General features: G+C 37.0%; 1 protein-coding gene across 2 annotated transcripts in view; it reads left to right on the top strand.

The window, feature by feature from the left end:
• The window catches only part of LOC129725757 (excitatory amino acid transporter 3-like), a 45070-nt gene that overhangs the window by 18088 nt on the left and 10189 nt on the right, over positions 1-16793 (top strand). The window contains exon 3 of one of the 2 annotated variants that reach the window (XM_055681924.1): positions 395-1077. The exons of the other annotated variant lie outside the window; for it this stretch is intronic. Coding sequence (XP_055537899.1) covers positions 395-599 — 205 coding nt within the window. The 3' untranslated portion in view covers positions 600-1077. Of the gene's footprint in view, positions 1-394; positions 1078-16793 lie in introns of those variants that run through there. 2 annotated transcript variants of the gene reach the window in all.

The following is a 16793-nucleotide window of genomic DNA, read 5'->3' on the forward strand; positions in this document are numbered from 1 at the left end:
CATCAAGCAAAGCACTCGACGTTATGTGCAATAAATACATCACTCGAAAACAACACATAAACACACTGCCGCTAAACACCGATACTGTATGCACGTATGAACACTGCTTTTTTTTCGTGTTTCGATGAATCAGCTGTCATGTAAAATTGATCCAGTGATCCAGCTAATGCTGGCTTCACTTATGTTGTACGTAAATGTCAGTGATGCCACCGGGTTGTAGTCAAGCCACCATTCCACTGTGGTTCCGTTTTCTAAGAAGGGCGGTCATAAATATTGTTTTCCTATGTCTTGAGTTCAAAACGTCAATCTAAGTATATTTTTCGATGCTGAATTAAAAAATCATCACATCTATTTTGATTTTTTTTTTATTCTCGCTTATTTTCCGTCGGTCTAGTTCCGCCACTGTTGTGGCCAATCACCGACGCTCAGAGAGGCGACTCCACACCCAGGACCCTAACTCACGACCCGTTTATCAACGGACCGGTGCCAACGGCTTTACTTCCTCATGCGATGGAAGGCGTGATCCCAGAGATTTTTCGCCTCAGAAAATCTCCCGGTGTCGGCTAGGATTGAATCTAGACCAGTTGGGTTGGTTGTGAGTGGATCACGCCACCTCACAACCATCGACACCTATGTCGGCGGTGGGATTCGAATCCAGGCGTCGAGCGTGGTTGGCGGAGACGTTACCAACCACGCCAGGCCCCCGCTGAAAGTACTGGTATACTTTACCAACATTTTTTTCAATAAAGAAGGGATTGTTAGTAGCTTAAATATTTATGATAAATATTAGTAAGTATGTGTGTCCAATCACAAATAGTGACTTCTAAACACTGTTAGAAAATTGTAATTTAATTTGTTAGGATTTGTTCGCTTTCGCAATTAGGACTAATCATTCGTAGGGATTTAAACCTACTTGTCAAATAAGGGAAATAAACTTACAAACAACTTAATTCCTAACTTATTGGCTATAAAGAGACCTGATGATTGCAACGATTTTTGTCGAAAATTGGTAATAATTTTACGTCAAGCTTCCAATGTTTCAACACCAGAAAGTCTATGTAAATCGAGTGTACCAAACCAAGAAGGACGTTTCAAAATCATTTTCAGAATTTTATTCTTAATCCTTTGAAGCTTTTTCTTCTTTGTTAAACAACAACTTTACCAGATTGGTACCGCATAGAGCATTGATAGTCTAAGAATTTGTTTGTAAATCACAAGTTTATTATTTGTTTAATCTATTGGTGGTAAATTGGTGAATCAAATTTCACTTGAGCCTTTGGAACAGAATAATTCCTGTCATCAATACTTGCACATTTTTAAGCTTCCAAAGCGGAATCAATATTCACTTCGTTTTGCAAATATAGCTCATTATTAAAATTATTTTCAATATGAGTCTTATATATTTTTCAATTGAAACATATTTATTTTATATTATTTGCATGCGTTAATGCATGTTCATATGTGTTTTGTTATGTTTCAAATGTTCAGTATAGTTTCACTGTTGGTTACCGAAAGTTTGTTATTCAGAGTGAAAAAAGAAATCCAGCTGGCCTCTCCTAGACCATACGCTTGCATGCCGATAGCGTGGACCTAAGTGGAGGAAGAATGCTCTAACCGCAGAAAATTATCAAAACTCTTCAGGTCTTGAAAAAGACAATTGATTGCAGCTTGGAGCGTTAAGTAGGAAGGAAAAGACGCGAATAATCTTAAACTTTTATTCCGATATGTATTGTACAACGTATAAACTTTGAATGAAAATATCCTTTTGACTTGACTTAAATTATCTTTTATTTCGAATTTGTCTACAAAGGTATTATTTTTTGACAGGATGATTGCTCACCCCTAATGGCTCATAGTCTTTGTTCATAGTAGTGCTTATAGATTAATTATTGAATCATCTTGGAGATTAATTATACATCTTTGCCTTAAGGGCATGGTAAGTTTATGAAATAAAATTAGATAACCTACCTAACTAATACTAACTTAAAACTAAATTGGCAAAGTTCGAATAGCTTCGTGAATCGACCTCTGGCAAGCTTTCCTGAACCTAGACAGTATCGCCTGTTTGCGCAACAAAAGTGTATCTAGACCGGCTAGTTGGTGGATCTCAGAATTTCGCGTTCTTGGAAGACTGTTAAGGATCATCCGAAGGATCTTGTTTTGGGTAACCTGTAATTTATTATGGTGACATTTGGCACAACTTTCCCAGATTGGCAAACCGTATTCTATCACTGGTAGGATTATCATTTTATGGACAGCAAGCTTGTTCTTAAGTGATAATTTGGATTTTCTGTTTATCAGTGGATATAAAGAGTTTATTAGGAAGTTGCATTTGTTTGATGTTTTGTTCACATGCGATCTGAATATGAGCTTGCTGTCCAGAACCAGACCGAGGTACACCACCTCTCTGGCCCAGTCTATGGGTGTATTGTTAATTTGAACCCTGACGTTAATAGGCGGAACGAGTCGGGGTGAGTTCGAGTGGGGAAACAGATTTGCCTTAGTTTTAGCCGCATTGCTGCAAATCTACCAGTTTTTGAAGTAGTCGGATAGAACATCCAGACCCGCCTGCAGATTTCTTGTCAGCGAACGAATCACTCACCCTTTGTACATGATAGCAATGTCATCTGCGAACATAAACAGGACACCACTACCCGGAAGGGGAGGGACGTCTTACGTGAAAATATTGGAAAGGATAGGGCCCAGTAGGCTACCCTGTGGAACTCCAGCGTCAACATTGAATGTATCAGACTGGGAATTGTTCAAGCAGACCCTAAATGATCTACCCGATAGATAGTTTTTGATGATCTTCACGAGGAAGATCGGAAAGTTGCAACGATGCAGCTTATAAACAAGGCCATCGTGCCAGACGTTGTCGAACGCTTTTTCAACGTCTAACAACGCCATGGTAGTTGTTTTGGAAACGGATTTTTTTCGCCTTGGAAACGGACGATAGGAGGCTAATGGGCCTGTAGCTTTTAGCGTCGGTGGGATCTTTCCCAGGTTTGTGGATGGGAATAACTTTAGCAAGCTTCCAACGGGAAGGGAAGTAGCTCAGTTCCAAACACTTGTTAGAGATCTTTGTGAGGTGATGGAAGAAGTCAATGCTCAAATTTTTCAACTCGAGATTTACCACACCATCGACACCCGCGGCCTTCATATTTTTACAAGATTTAATGGTAGCCAGTAACTCATCAGCAGGAATTTTTGATTCATCAGGGATGTCTAAAGTTGTGACAGAGATTCTATACATTGCAGCAGCCACATCAGGTTCAAAGGAACTCACCAGGGAACGACCAAGGTTATGTGAATTTACAAAATGCTGACCAAGTGCATTAGCTTTTTAAGTTGGTGTTATTAACTGAGCTTGGCCTGCGTGTTGATCAAGATGGGAGAGAAGGGGAATCGGCCTGGTCTTGTTTTTCAATAATTTGGTAAGTTTCCAGAAGGGGTTTGCACAATATGGGAGGGAGCGAATGTGATTTTCAAAGCTTTTGTTTCTGAGATCCACCAGCCGGGTCTTGATAATTTTATTCAGACGGTTACAAAAAGTTTTTAAATGGGGCAGACCAGTGCGTTGGTAATGGCGTCTAGTTGTGTTACGGAGTCTTACATAGGATTTAGTCAGGCTGTCTAGATTCAGGGTGTTACTCACCAGGTCGGAAGCAGGAACATGTTGGTCTCGGGCTGTAGATAGTGCTTCGTCAATGGATTGCAAGCACTGATCGATGTCGTCTGTTGTCTCTGGCTCGATGTTGTAGCGGATGTTGGTGTCGACACTCTGTTGGAACCGGGCCCAGTCGGCACGATGATAGTTGCGACGACGAGATCTAAATCGGTTGGCGGAGAACCCCACTTCGGCCACCACTGGATAGTGGTCGGAGCTCAGTTCTTGGTAGGCGATTGGATTCGAGATGTTTGCCATGTTGGTGATGAAGAAGTCGATGGTCGAGTGTACACCAGAACGGTTCAACCAGGTGGGAGAGTCTGGGCTCATAATGCAGCTTGCAGGTTATTGTAAACGATTCTACCATTTGGATTACTCCTCCTATTGCCCGTGGCTTAATGTTTGGCATTTAGGTCTCCAGCTAAAATGAAGTTTCGCCGATGTCGAGTCAGTTTGGCAAGATTGCTTTGTAGATTACTAGAAGAATCATTCCTAGAGTTGACTTGCGATGGACAATAGGCTGCCATGACGATGATAAGGCCGATAGGAGTAGAAACCTCGACACCAACTGCTTCAATGATTTTTAAGTTAAAGCTGGACAGCAGCTTGAAGCAGATGTTCCTCCTCAATGCGATGGTTACGCCACCACCCGTCGTGAGGGCTCGATCGAGCCGAACAACTCGGAAATCGGGAAGATAAATGTTGATGTCGGGTTTAAGTTGCGTCTCGGTGATGATGGCAATGTCGATATTCCGCTCGTTGAGGAAATCGGCAAATTCGATGATTTTGCTCTTTAGCGAGCAAGCGTTCCAATTAGCGATGTTGATGTGTTCACGGTCCATACTTGGTGAGAATGGAAATCGCCGCTTGCAGCTGTTCTGCTCGGGTTTTGCAAGTACGAAGGGCTACGTACGCTTCGGCCAGAAGATGTACAAATTCCTCTGTAGTAAGCAGGGAGTCTGCGCTGGTTTCATCGGTGTCTGTTCGTGTGAACTTCATTCCAGTAGCAGCGGTTGAGAGCCCTGGAAGTCCTTGAAGTCCTGGTGAAGGCGAGGAACGGTTCGAAGCCGTGACATCAGCAAACGAGGTTGTTAGGCGATTCAGTGGAAGAGGTGCGAGCACTGGAATCTGGTGTCTCGAAGTGATAGCGGGAAAATTTTATTCGTTGCTCATGGGGACCTTTTTTCGACCGGGTTGGTTGTTGGTCGAGGCTCTTTTGCGAGTTTCTATAAATTCCGCCCGCTTCGGGCAGGTTCGACTGGTAGCCTTATGTCCAATCAGCGACCAATCAGAAATTTTGTGATGGGAGTAAATCAGCCTACTGCCACTTCCCCTCGACGGGAAACTATAAAAGGCCTATTGTTGGTGGCATCACGTCATTAATGCGACACGACGCTAGATGTGCGTTGATCAGCATCGCCTCCTTTCACACCACACATTGTATTGTATGAATTGCGACCCACAATTTGCGGAAAGTGTCTTAAAGGATGATCGATTGCAAACACCAGCAAATATTATCAAGGGTAATTTTTTCTGAAAACTGAATTCTTCGTGTAAACCTATTATAACAAATAATAAGTGCGAATGAGAAAGGATTGGTCTGTCCTCTAGGTGGATCAATTTGGGTTTTTTATTTGGAATCTGGAACACTAAAAAATACAAACATGGAAACAACTTTGCAAACATTTGTTAATTCAAAACAAAATGAAACGTATATGCAGAGTGGCTTTTCTGCGGTAAGGGCCCATGCTAACGAACAAAAATATTCCATTAAAAACGCAAAAGAATTGTATGATCAAACTAAGCAGAAAAGTAATGATCTTTTATCAAAAATGTCATCAAAAATGATACTCAACAATATCATATAAAAACCTAAATTAATCCACCTAGCGGTCAGACCCAGCCTTTCTCATTCAAACTTATTATTTGTAAAAATAGATTTACATGAACGCTTCAATCCAATAAATGTATATTCACTCTTTAGGTTCTAAAAAATTGATGTTTTGATCAATACATATAAAAATGCAGTCCGGTCTGTCTGTCTATCTGTCTGATCCATATAGGCTCGAAAACTACCAAACCGATCGACGTGAAAATTTGTATGTAGGGGTTTTTGGTGCCGACAATGGTTTCTATGATAGTTTGAGACCCCTTCCTCTTCTGGAAGGGAGAGGTCCCATACAAATGAATCATAAATGTCTGCACAACTCAAGAACAAACCAAGCAAGTACAAATCGAATTTGGCATGTGGATATTTTAAGGGGTAACAAAAATGTCTATAATAGTTGGACGCCCCTCCCTTTTCTGGAAGGAGGGGTTCCATACAAATTAAATACAAATTTCCGCACATCTCGAGAACTAATCAACTAAATGAAACCAAATTTGGCAGATAAATGTTTTTAGTGGTGAAGAATATGTCCATAATGTTTTGACACCCCTACCTTTTCTATAAGGGAGGGGTCCCATACAAATGAAACAAATTTCGCACAACTCAAGAACCAATCAAGAAAATACAACCAAATTTGGTATGTGAATGTTTTTAGAGGTAACAAATATGTCCATAATAATTCGACGCCCCTCTCTCTTCTGGAAGCACATGTTTCTGCTCAAAATTTCTGCACATCTTGCGACCTAATCAACTGAATGGAACCATATTTGGTAGGTGAATGTTTTTAGTGGTAACAAATATTTTCCATAATCGACCTCAGGCAACATGACTTCTCAGTGTGAGAGATAGAAACGTGCCAGCGAGTTTCCATCTATACCAGCAGCAACATCGACTTGCGTCACCAACTTTGTTACTTTTCTTTTTTCGACTTTAAGCAAAGTCATGCTATTTTTAATTTTTGTTTAAGGAGTAAATGTAGTAATGAAGATAGAAAATTGAATTGACTGAAAATGTCGAGATCTAGAATGATACACAGGAGCTCAAACCGACCACAGATACCATTTTGAATTCTAAGATAGCGACTTCCGGTTTCTGAAAAAAAAGGTGGAAATGATTAAATACCACCCAATATGAGTGTTTCTTTAACCAGTATGACGTTCAATATCCCCAAATTGTGATACACAGGAGCTCAAATCGACCACAGGTACCATTAAGAAAACCAAAATAGCGACTTCCGGTTTCGGAAAAACAGCGGCAAACGACCAAATACCACCCAATATGGATATTTCCGAAATCGTAATGATGCACTGGAGCCACAAATCGACTTCAGACAACATTTTGAATTGTAAGATGACAACTTCCGGTTTCCGGAAAACAGCCTGAAACGGACGATTCCCATTGAATATGAGTATCTCCGAACAAGAAAGATGCACAGAAGCTTAAAATTGATCACAGACACAATCTTGAATTTTAAGGTGGTGACTTCCGGTGTCTGGCAAACAGCAGGAAATGAGCAAATACCATTCAATAAGAATGTTTTCGGAATCAGAATTACGCCCAGATGACAGAAATTGATTTCACAGGCGATTTTAAAGTCCAAAATGACGACTTTCGGTTTCTGAAAAACAGCCCAAAGTGGCCAAATACCACCCTATAGAGTATCTTCCGATCTAGAATGATACACAGCAGCTAAAATCGACCACAAACCCCATTTTTGATTCTAGGTTGGCGACTTCCGGTTCCTGGGAAACAGCCGAAAATGATCGAATACCACTCAATATGGGTGAAGCAACACCAGAATGACGCTCAGAGACCAGAAATTATCTTAAATACCATTTTGAAATCCAAGACGGCGACTTCCGGTTTGTAAAAACAGCCTAAAATAACCAAATACCATCCAATATGAGTATATCTGGAACCAGAATGATGCAATAAGCTAACAACCTCTAGGAAACAGTCGAAAATGACCGAAAAATACTCAATATGGATATTTCCGTAATCGAGATGATGCATAGAAACCAAACATTGACCCTGGACACCATTTTGAATTTAAAGACGACCACTTTTAGTTTCTGGAAAACAACTAAATACCTCCCAATATGGGTATTTCCGGTGTCAGATTGATGCCAGAAAATCTGCTGAAGATGACCGAATACCACCCAACATGAATATATTCAGAATTAAGGCGATGTACAGGAACCAAAAGTCGAAGATGTTGTCATTTCGATAAAACCAATCATTTCAAACGATTTGTTATTTGACCTTGATCTCATGGCCGATTCGTCGTGCATTTGCAGACTTTAAACACATCGCAAGGAATCAATGAACTTGGAACGTTCAAATAGTACGACACCACATTTTAATTATGTTGAGGCCACATATATCGATCAAAGCAGGTATAGTTTCAAATAGTCTTTGAACTTCTTTTCTTTTTACAACTTTTGAGCCACATATCAAATTGTTATGAAGTTTGTTATTTGTAAGTTTGAGAAATGACTCGTTCGTATGACACTAGTTTTGTTCAAATAAGTCATGTAATCTTTGAGATAATAGGCTTTCGTTGTTTTATTAACAATTTAATACATAACGGTTGCTTAGTTCGATTATAATCAAATGAAAAGGAAACGTATAGGGCAGCTTAATTTTGAAACCACGTGTTCAATCATAATTCATCAGGTATCCCTTAACTAGCCCACTCATCTGATAATAATATTGATCAAATCGGTTGTGTAGTTTTTTGAGATAATGAAGTTTCGTGATTTTCACATTTCGGTACTTTACAGACGAAGTTACAGTTCGTTTACAGTAAAATTCAATTGGATGTTATGAGGCAGCTAGACTTATTAGTTGACACTAATTTCGTGGATATCGGGTCAGCCATCTCTGAGAAAAGTGAGTGAGTTCAAGTAGTCATCGGAATATGTCCCTTTTCATAGCTGGATTTCACATTTTTAAACATAACAGGCAAAGTAATAGTCCGATTGCAAAACAAATCAATAGGGTCTTATGGGGCACCTAGACCTTCCATTTGACACTGATTTTATGAAAATCGGTCCAGCCATCTCTGAGAAACATTAGTGATATTAAACAGTCTTCAGAACACGTTTCTTTTCATAACTTTTGAACCACAAGTTCAATTTCTATAAAATTCAAAAGTTAAGGGTGTTTTAGGAAGCCCGTTCATTTGAAATCAATTTTGTTCAAATCAGTCGTGTAGTTTTAGATATAATGATGTTTTATGATTGTTACATTTTTATACATAAGCTCCAAACTAAAAATTCGATTACAATAAAATTTAATAGGGTCTTATGGGATAACAAGACCTTTCATTTTCAATTAATTTTATGAAAATCGGTCCAGCCATCTCTGAGAAAAGTGAGTGAGAATAAAAATCTGCACACACACACACACACACATACAGAAAATTCTCAGCTCGTCGAACTGAGTCGAGTGATATATGCCATTCGGCCCTTTCACACCCTTCAAACATCTTCACACCTTTAAAAATAATAACCTGCATACAAAAGTAATACTCCCTCATTCCCATTTCAGAGAATAAGATATAATCGAAGCAGTTTTTAAAGGATGATGTATCAATCATTCATGATGTACAGTCCCTCTACAATTATGGGTCAGTCAACGTGTTGTCTAAATGTTCAAAAATGGATGTAAAATCGGAAAAATTATCAACTACGAATATTTTACTATCTATCTCTGTGTTCTGATGTGTACTTCCGATCAACAATTAGTTTCAGTGCAGTAGATGCGTATAAATCGGTTGGGAAGAAAAATATCACTTACATAGCCAATGACACAATTACTTTTGGCATTCAAAATCATTTAGTCTATAAAATCGTCAAAATACAAAACGCAAGTTATTTTTTTGTTGTAAAAGCTTGATAACAAGTTATTTTATTCAATCTTGATGCATTATCATGTACAAGTAATAAATATTGCCAAAATATGGACTGACCCACAATTGCGTACCGCAAAATGTAACATTACTACAATTATGGGTCACTTTAGTGACATTTTCAACTTTAGTGTGGAGGCACTGTATATGAAATAAGAAGTAAACTTAGTTCTGTAAAGTATCCATGGCATGAAAAATATTTTCTTAAGATGATAAAACCTATATTTACTTCATATATGAATATATCATTTGAAACATTTCAATCCTTTTCTTGAGAACCGTTCGCGTCTAGTTGTCGAAGAATAAACTATATAATTATCTATTGATCATACATTTCAATAAACTAATGGTAGTTGCTGGAGAACAACGGACAAATGAAGAAAAACGTGTATTTTCCTATATATTAGAAACTTTTCGAAATTAAATTCAAAACAACTCTAAAACCAATGCATTTAGAATGTTTACTACCGAGAGCATCTCGATTTGAAATGACTGAATCTTCCAAAATCATTAGAGCACCAAAATGTTAAAAATGTTGAAATTGGAATTTAATCTTCCATAAAAAATTTGATTTTCATTTCTCCATCCTGAACTTTATTTTTAAAGTTGCGTAATAACTTCAAGTTTTTCAAAAAAACAACTCTTTTTTCAAATCGAAATTTATTGTTTTTTTTTTCAATTTATTTTTGTCAAACAAAAAAAAATTTACTGTGTATATTTTTTCATGAGGCATTATTAATTTCCTACAACTCTTTTTCAGACATTCTATAGAACCAGCGATTTCCGAGCTACAATGCTTGGAATGAAACATATGCCAAAACGCATACGCCCTCTTAAAAAATAGCTCATGGGTCTAAAAAATCTGTAGTACTTTGTGATAAGGTCTTATGTCTAAACGTAAACAAAACGAGTGAGAGATGATTTGTGCTTGTGAAGTACAAGAGATATAACTCTCACTCGTTTTGTTTACGTTTAGCGTTTAGACATACGACTTTATCACAAAGTAGTCGAGAAATCTCTCATATGCTGAAATCAGTTTGCTAAGCTGTATACGTGTGCAAAGTTCCATTCAAATCAAAATTGGTCGATATTCGACCATAGGTCATTTGGCGCGATTCTGCTCAATAAAGAACAAATTTATTTTGTACGAGTTTCTTTTTCTATTGCTAAACTTAAAAAAAAGTTCTACCTTATTCAATCGACATTTTTACCATTCGTTTTACACTATAGTGAGCCCAAGCCAAGCGGAAATAAAAAATCTTAGGGCATTTTCAGCAGTGGTCCAAATCGTTGTTTTGTTCTATTTTTTTTGGAACAAACTCAAATTCACTACTGCACCGGTGGTGTAAATTTTGTTTTATACCAGATCTAAATTGAAAAAATTTGAAACTGGTATACGTTTTGGTCTATTTTTGTCACTTTTTGGAACAAGAAATAAATCGTTCTAAAACCCTTTGTACGCTGCCAATAGGTGGGTAAAATGTCATTTTAATTGAATACCTCATTTTTATCTATTTCCATATAAGCGTTTTGCAAGTGTTGGGGAATAAACAAAACAAAGATTTTTTATGACAATTCCACAATTCATTTTTATGGCTTTTCTGAAGAAGAATATGAACAGGTTTGTCGTTTTTGGCTTCAAGGAAACCGACCAGCAAATGAGGGAATTCTGAAAGACCATACCCGTAGGTTCAACTGCTTGCTTTGCAACCTTCAGCCACCAGGATGACAAATATGTTGGCTATTTGTTAATCGCCTTAATTGTAGTGGGACTAGAGGAGACCTTAAGAGGCCAGAAAAATATTTCTCGAAGACACTGAACTGAAAACGTTTAAAATGCAGGCTTGTTTCAATATCCTCAAAACCAGAGCCGGATTTACGTTAGTAGGATAGTATATAAGGGCCCTCACTATAAACTGGGCCCGGGGCCCAGTTTATAGTGAGGGCCCTACAATAAAACAAAATCGTTTTTTTATCGTACGAGTTAAAAATATTTATTTGTTATAGAAAAGTTACCAAAAATTTGTAAGAATTTTTTCTTACGAGTTTTTTTTTTGTTTTTTTTTTCTTACGAGTTTTGTTTTCTTGATCAAATAATCAACATTTAACTTCTTCGAATATTGTTCTCTCAACTTAACAATGCTAAGTTTGACAGCTTTTCATTCTTCATAGTCGCACGCAACCTATTTTCAATCAGTTTCATCTTCAAAAAAGACCTTTCTCCAGTTGCGTTCGAGATCATTAGGCTCAAATAAATCCTTGAATAATATAATTTTTGCAAGGCATTAACATTTTTTTCTTCATGTAATCTTTTTTTTTTTGAGCTCCACTGTGGCGATCGCTCATTTTGAACAAATGTAATAATGAATTCGGTTCTAGTTTACAGCCAGATCTAACTGTCGAATGATTTGGACCAGAGGTGCCAGATGTTATCGAAATATGTCTGCAACTACTCGAAATCCGAAATTTGTTCCTTGATATCTGAAAAAAAATCTACCGCAATTTGAAAAAAATTCGATCAACTGGCAGAAATTTGCACACAATTTGAGAAAAACTGCGCAATGAGTGAAAGTTACCCACTTTTGCAATTCAAATATTTTTAGAGGAATTATTTCAGATATCAATTAAAATGAAAAACCACCAATTAAGCGCAAATCATCAATTGTTTATTCATAAATGATAAAAAGTAGTCCAATGAACATAGTTCAAACAACTTCAACATCTTCTGCCTTGGCGGCTTCTTTTAAAACAGCAGCGATACGGTTAACAGTTACTCGGGAACTGTTGTTTAATCTTTTATATAAGGTACTTGACATGAAGTCCGTTATCATGTGCAAATCTGTTGGAATTTTGATTCCGAACATTGATTTGAAGGCCTTCTAATACAAGCAATGTGAGGTTGCTCTTTCTCGAGAGATGCCAGATACATTTTAAAATCTTCGACGCCGTTAGTGGTTCGGCCTCGAACCAATTTACAACTTTGACTAACACTTTAGAAATAACTGATAAAACGTCGAATATTAGCATCAGAATAAATACTGCTTTTACTACTTGAAAAGTTTTGACATTCGCACATATTACGCAAAAATGAGTAAATACGGCTATGGAGAGAATCTGAGTAAATATTACTCAGTTCAAACAATCAGTGTTACTCAGTTTCTGACGTTTAGCATAGAAATATAAAACAGAGTAAATGTTACTCAGTTTAGGGTAAAATTGAAGGAGCGTGTAGAGCTACTCTAGACATAAAAAAGCATTTGACAGTGTTTGGGATAAAGGTTTGATTGCGAAATTATTGACACCTAATTTTCTATTTTTTTATAAGATTTAAAAAAAATATTTTTACTGATCGAACCATAATCTGGTCCATCCGCATAATCTGGTTGATTTCGTGTCAGAGGAGGCGTGTCTTGAAACAGGGAATTGATAACATGGATCGACAAAAGGGAAAAAAATATCCCAGACTATATATCATTACACGGTGACGTCACAAAAAAAGAAGTAAAAAACGATTTGACAGTTTGTGCGGATTTGTTTACATGAACTCGTAAAATTATCGGCTTGGGTGAAACGTATGTTGTTATAAACTGCATTTCCAAGAATAAACCAAAAGATAACAGTTATTTTAACTCTCCATCCAATTTCCACAATCGGTACTTTAACAATCTAAGTGCCAAACGAAAAAAACTATGGTTCAATGCCCTCCAGCTGGAGGAAAACTTTCGGTGGAAGTGTAAATATGTTTGTTCTCTACATATTATTTCTCCAGTTTCTCCCCAGAAACTTGATTGATGGTGGCCTACGGTCAACAAAGATGTGACGTCGTCCAATATTTTTTATCATAGGGCAGTTGGTAATAACGAATTCGCGTAAGCGGAGAGTTATCCGATCTCTTTCGTACTCGTATAATTCATTTTCGCTTCTATCGCTAAACGGTGAATGAAAAAAAAAACACCTTGTAAACAAACCCGTGGGAAGTGTCAATAAAGTGAGGTTATTTTTGTGTGCAATGATCTATAACTTTTTAACCGTTTAACCGAGATAACAATTGGGTCCTAGAGCTATTCCGGTTTTTATATATCATTTAAAAAAGCCGCGTTGTCTAAGCAAAACGTGATTGTTAAAAAACGTCTATCGTTTTCCTGCGATTTTAAATAAAGAATAAAAAAAACTGCTCGAATGGTCTTAGATGACGTTTCGTCTATGTACGGTATATGAGAAAACTGTCATTTAAGGCATTTCGAGCAGATTTTTAAACTTCATTTAAAAATCAAAGGTAAATGATAAACATTTTTTAAAAATCACGTTTTGCTTAGAAAATTGCACTCTTCTAGCTGATATATAAAAATCAGAAAACCGTTTAGAACTTTAGGACACCAACGGAAAAAAGGGCGAACCCTGCGAGCAATTACTCTGCGACCTTTTGATGTTTTTAGAGGCGGCTAGGTGCGTCAAAATTCACAGGGCAGAGGAAAAGTTAAAAGGCTATTATCTTTCATACTTGTTTGCAGTTTGAGGTGTAGGGTAAAACTTGCGTTGGTTTCTGTTTATAATGAAATAAATAAATTACGAACAAACCCCCCAATCAAGAAAAGCTTAGCAGAAAAATCGCTTCAGAATGACTGCTACCAGTATAAAACTAAATATCAGCAGACAGCGATTTATCTAAGCCAGAAAAAATGTCATCAATGGCATCTTTGACAACATAGTGTTTACTTGAAAAATTTGTGCAAGTGATATTTTTTTGCAGTGAAGAAATGTTGCAGAAAAAGCTAAACGAAACTATGTAAGAAAATGCGAGTAAGTTTTTTTTTTAATGGGGGGGATTTGTTAGTAGCTTAAGTATTTATGATAAATTTTAGTAAGTAATGAGTATGTGTGTCCAATCACAAATGGTGACTTCTCAACACTGTTAGAAAATTAGTAGCTTTAATTGTTAAGATTTGTTTGCTTTCGCAATTAGGACTTATCATTCGTAGGGATTTAAACCAACTTGTCAAGAAAGGGGAAGTAAACTTACAACTAACTTAATTGCTAACTTATTGGCTATAAAGAGAGCTTATCGTAGCAATTGAGGATTGCAACGATTTTTGTCGAAAATTGTTAATAATTTTATTTGACATTGCTTTTAATGGTTCAACACCAGTAAGTCTATGTAATGCGAGTGTACCAAACCAAGGAGGAAGCTTCAAAATCATTTTCAGAATTTTATTCTAAATCCTTTGGAGCATTTTCTTCCTTGTTGAACAACAACTTGACCAGATCGGTACAGCATAAAGCATTGCTGGTCTAAAAATTTGTTTGTAAATCAAAAGTTTGTTCTTTAAACAAAGTTTAGAATTCCTGTTAATGAGAGAATATAAACATCTCGTATATTTGATGCACTTGGCTTGTATACTCTCAATGTGCTCTTTGAAAATTAGTTTTTTATCGTAAATTAGTCCCAAGTACTTAACCTTGTCAGACCAACTAAAAATAACCCCATTCATCTTGACAACGTGATTATTGTTTGGCTTGAGGAAGAGTTCGTCTTGAACTGTCCTACAGATCAGACGTGTTTTCGGTTGCTTGTGGACTGGTCTTTGACTGCCTATAGCTTCAAAGTTTGTGTTTTGTCAGTGTGTCTTTTAAAGACTACCTGAAAGTTATTTCCCATTAGTCTTTCTCAAGACTACCTTTTTAACATTTGTTTTAACTTTTTCGTATCCTGAATGACAGGACGAAAAAAGAAACCACGCAGCACTAAAGACTGGAACGCGCAAAAATTGGTCGATAAAAAAATCGTTTCTTTCAGCCAAAATTCATGAAACAAAAAACTTCCTATGTTTATTTTGGTAGTTCAACTCACATATTTAAAGGAAAAAATGTACGTTTATTATTTTGGTTTGCCAAATCCAAACTGCCGTGCCTTTCGCATAACCCCTTTCATTAAATTTTGTACAGTGGTCTTATCGACCTTATTCGTCGCCAAACGCCAGCTTGATTTATTCTGCTGCATGTTTTCAATGGATTTATTAATTTTTTTGATATTTCGTGTGATCAATTCTCAACACTGTTCGAAAGGGCGGAAATCTGGGCTGTTAGGAGGATTGTGGTCGTAGGGAACCATAACCATGTTGTTCGATTCGTACCACTCGATCGCCTTTTTCTCATAGTGACAGCTTGCCAAGTCCGACCTGAACAGCACAGGCGTATTATGTTGTTCTAGAAATGGTAGCAGCGAATTTTCCAGGCACTCCTGGACGTAGATCTCTTGATCGACGGTTTCATAGTGATGGAAATGCCGCTTTTTAGACAACACGTGCATATGGCCTGCCAAACGAGGTATTTTTTCGGGAACTTAATAAGTTTTTTATCATAAATTAGTCCCAAGTACTTAACCTTGTCAGACCAACTTAAAATAACCCCATTCATCTTGACAACGTGATTATTGTTTGGCTTGAGGAAAGAAGCCCTAGGCTTATGCGGAAAAATTATCATTTGAGTTTTAGAAGCATTGGGAGAGATTTTCCACTTTTGCAAGTAGGAAGAAAAAATATCTAAACTTTTCTGCAATCGACTGCATATGACACGAAGACTTTTTTCAATTATTTCTGCAGGTAAAAAAATTCTGGGAAGAAATTAAATCAAATTGACGTGTGACTTCATTTTCAATTGGACTCACAAAATTCAAATTTGAGTTATGAACACTCTCAAACTGCTGAGCAAGTCTTTGAGCCTTTTGTTCATTGGATACTAGAAAACGTTCACCATCTTTTAAAACTGGAATAGGCTTTGAAGGTTTCTTAAGAATCTTCGACAGCTTCCAAAATGGTTTTGAATATGGTTTCAATTTTTCAACTTTAGTCTCAAAATTTTGATTTCTCAGAAGAGTAAATCTATGCTTAATCTCTTTCTGTAAATCTTTATAAATAGTTTTAAAAAACAGGGTCACGAGAACGTTGATATTGACGTCTGCGGACATTTTTCAAACGAATTAGAAGTTGAAGATTTTCGTCAATTATTGATGAATCAAATTTCACTCGAGCCTTTGGAACAGAATAATTCCTGGCATCAACAATTGCACATTTTAATGCTTCCAAAGCGGAATCAATATTCACTTCGTTTTGCAAATCAAGCTCATTATTGAAATTTCTCTCAATATGAGTTTTGTAACTTTCCCAATTAGCCTTGTTATAATTAAAAACAGAGCTCATAGGGTTTAAAACTGATTCATGGGATAAAGAAAAAGTTATTGGAAGATGGTCAGAATCAAAGTCAGCATGTGTGATCAAATCACTACATACATGACTTTGATCTGTTAGCACCAAATCAATTGTTGAAGG

This window comes from Wyeomyia smithii, chromosome 1 (assembly GCF_029784165.1).
Source record: "Wyeomyia smithii strain HCP4-BCI-WySm-NY-G18 chromosome 1, ASM2978416v1, whole genome shotgun sequence".
Lineage (NCBI taxonomy): Eukaryota > Metazoa > Arthropoda > Insecta > Diptera > Culicidae > Wyeomyia > Wyeomyia smithii.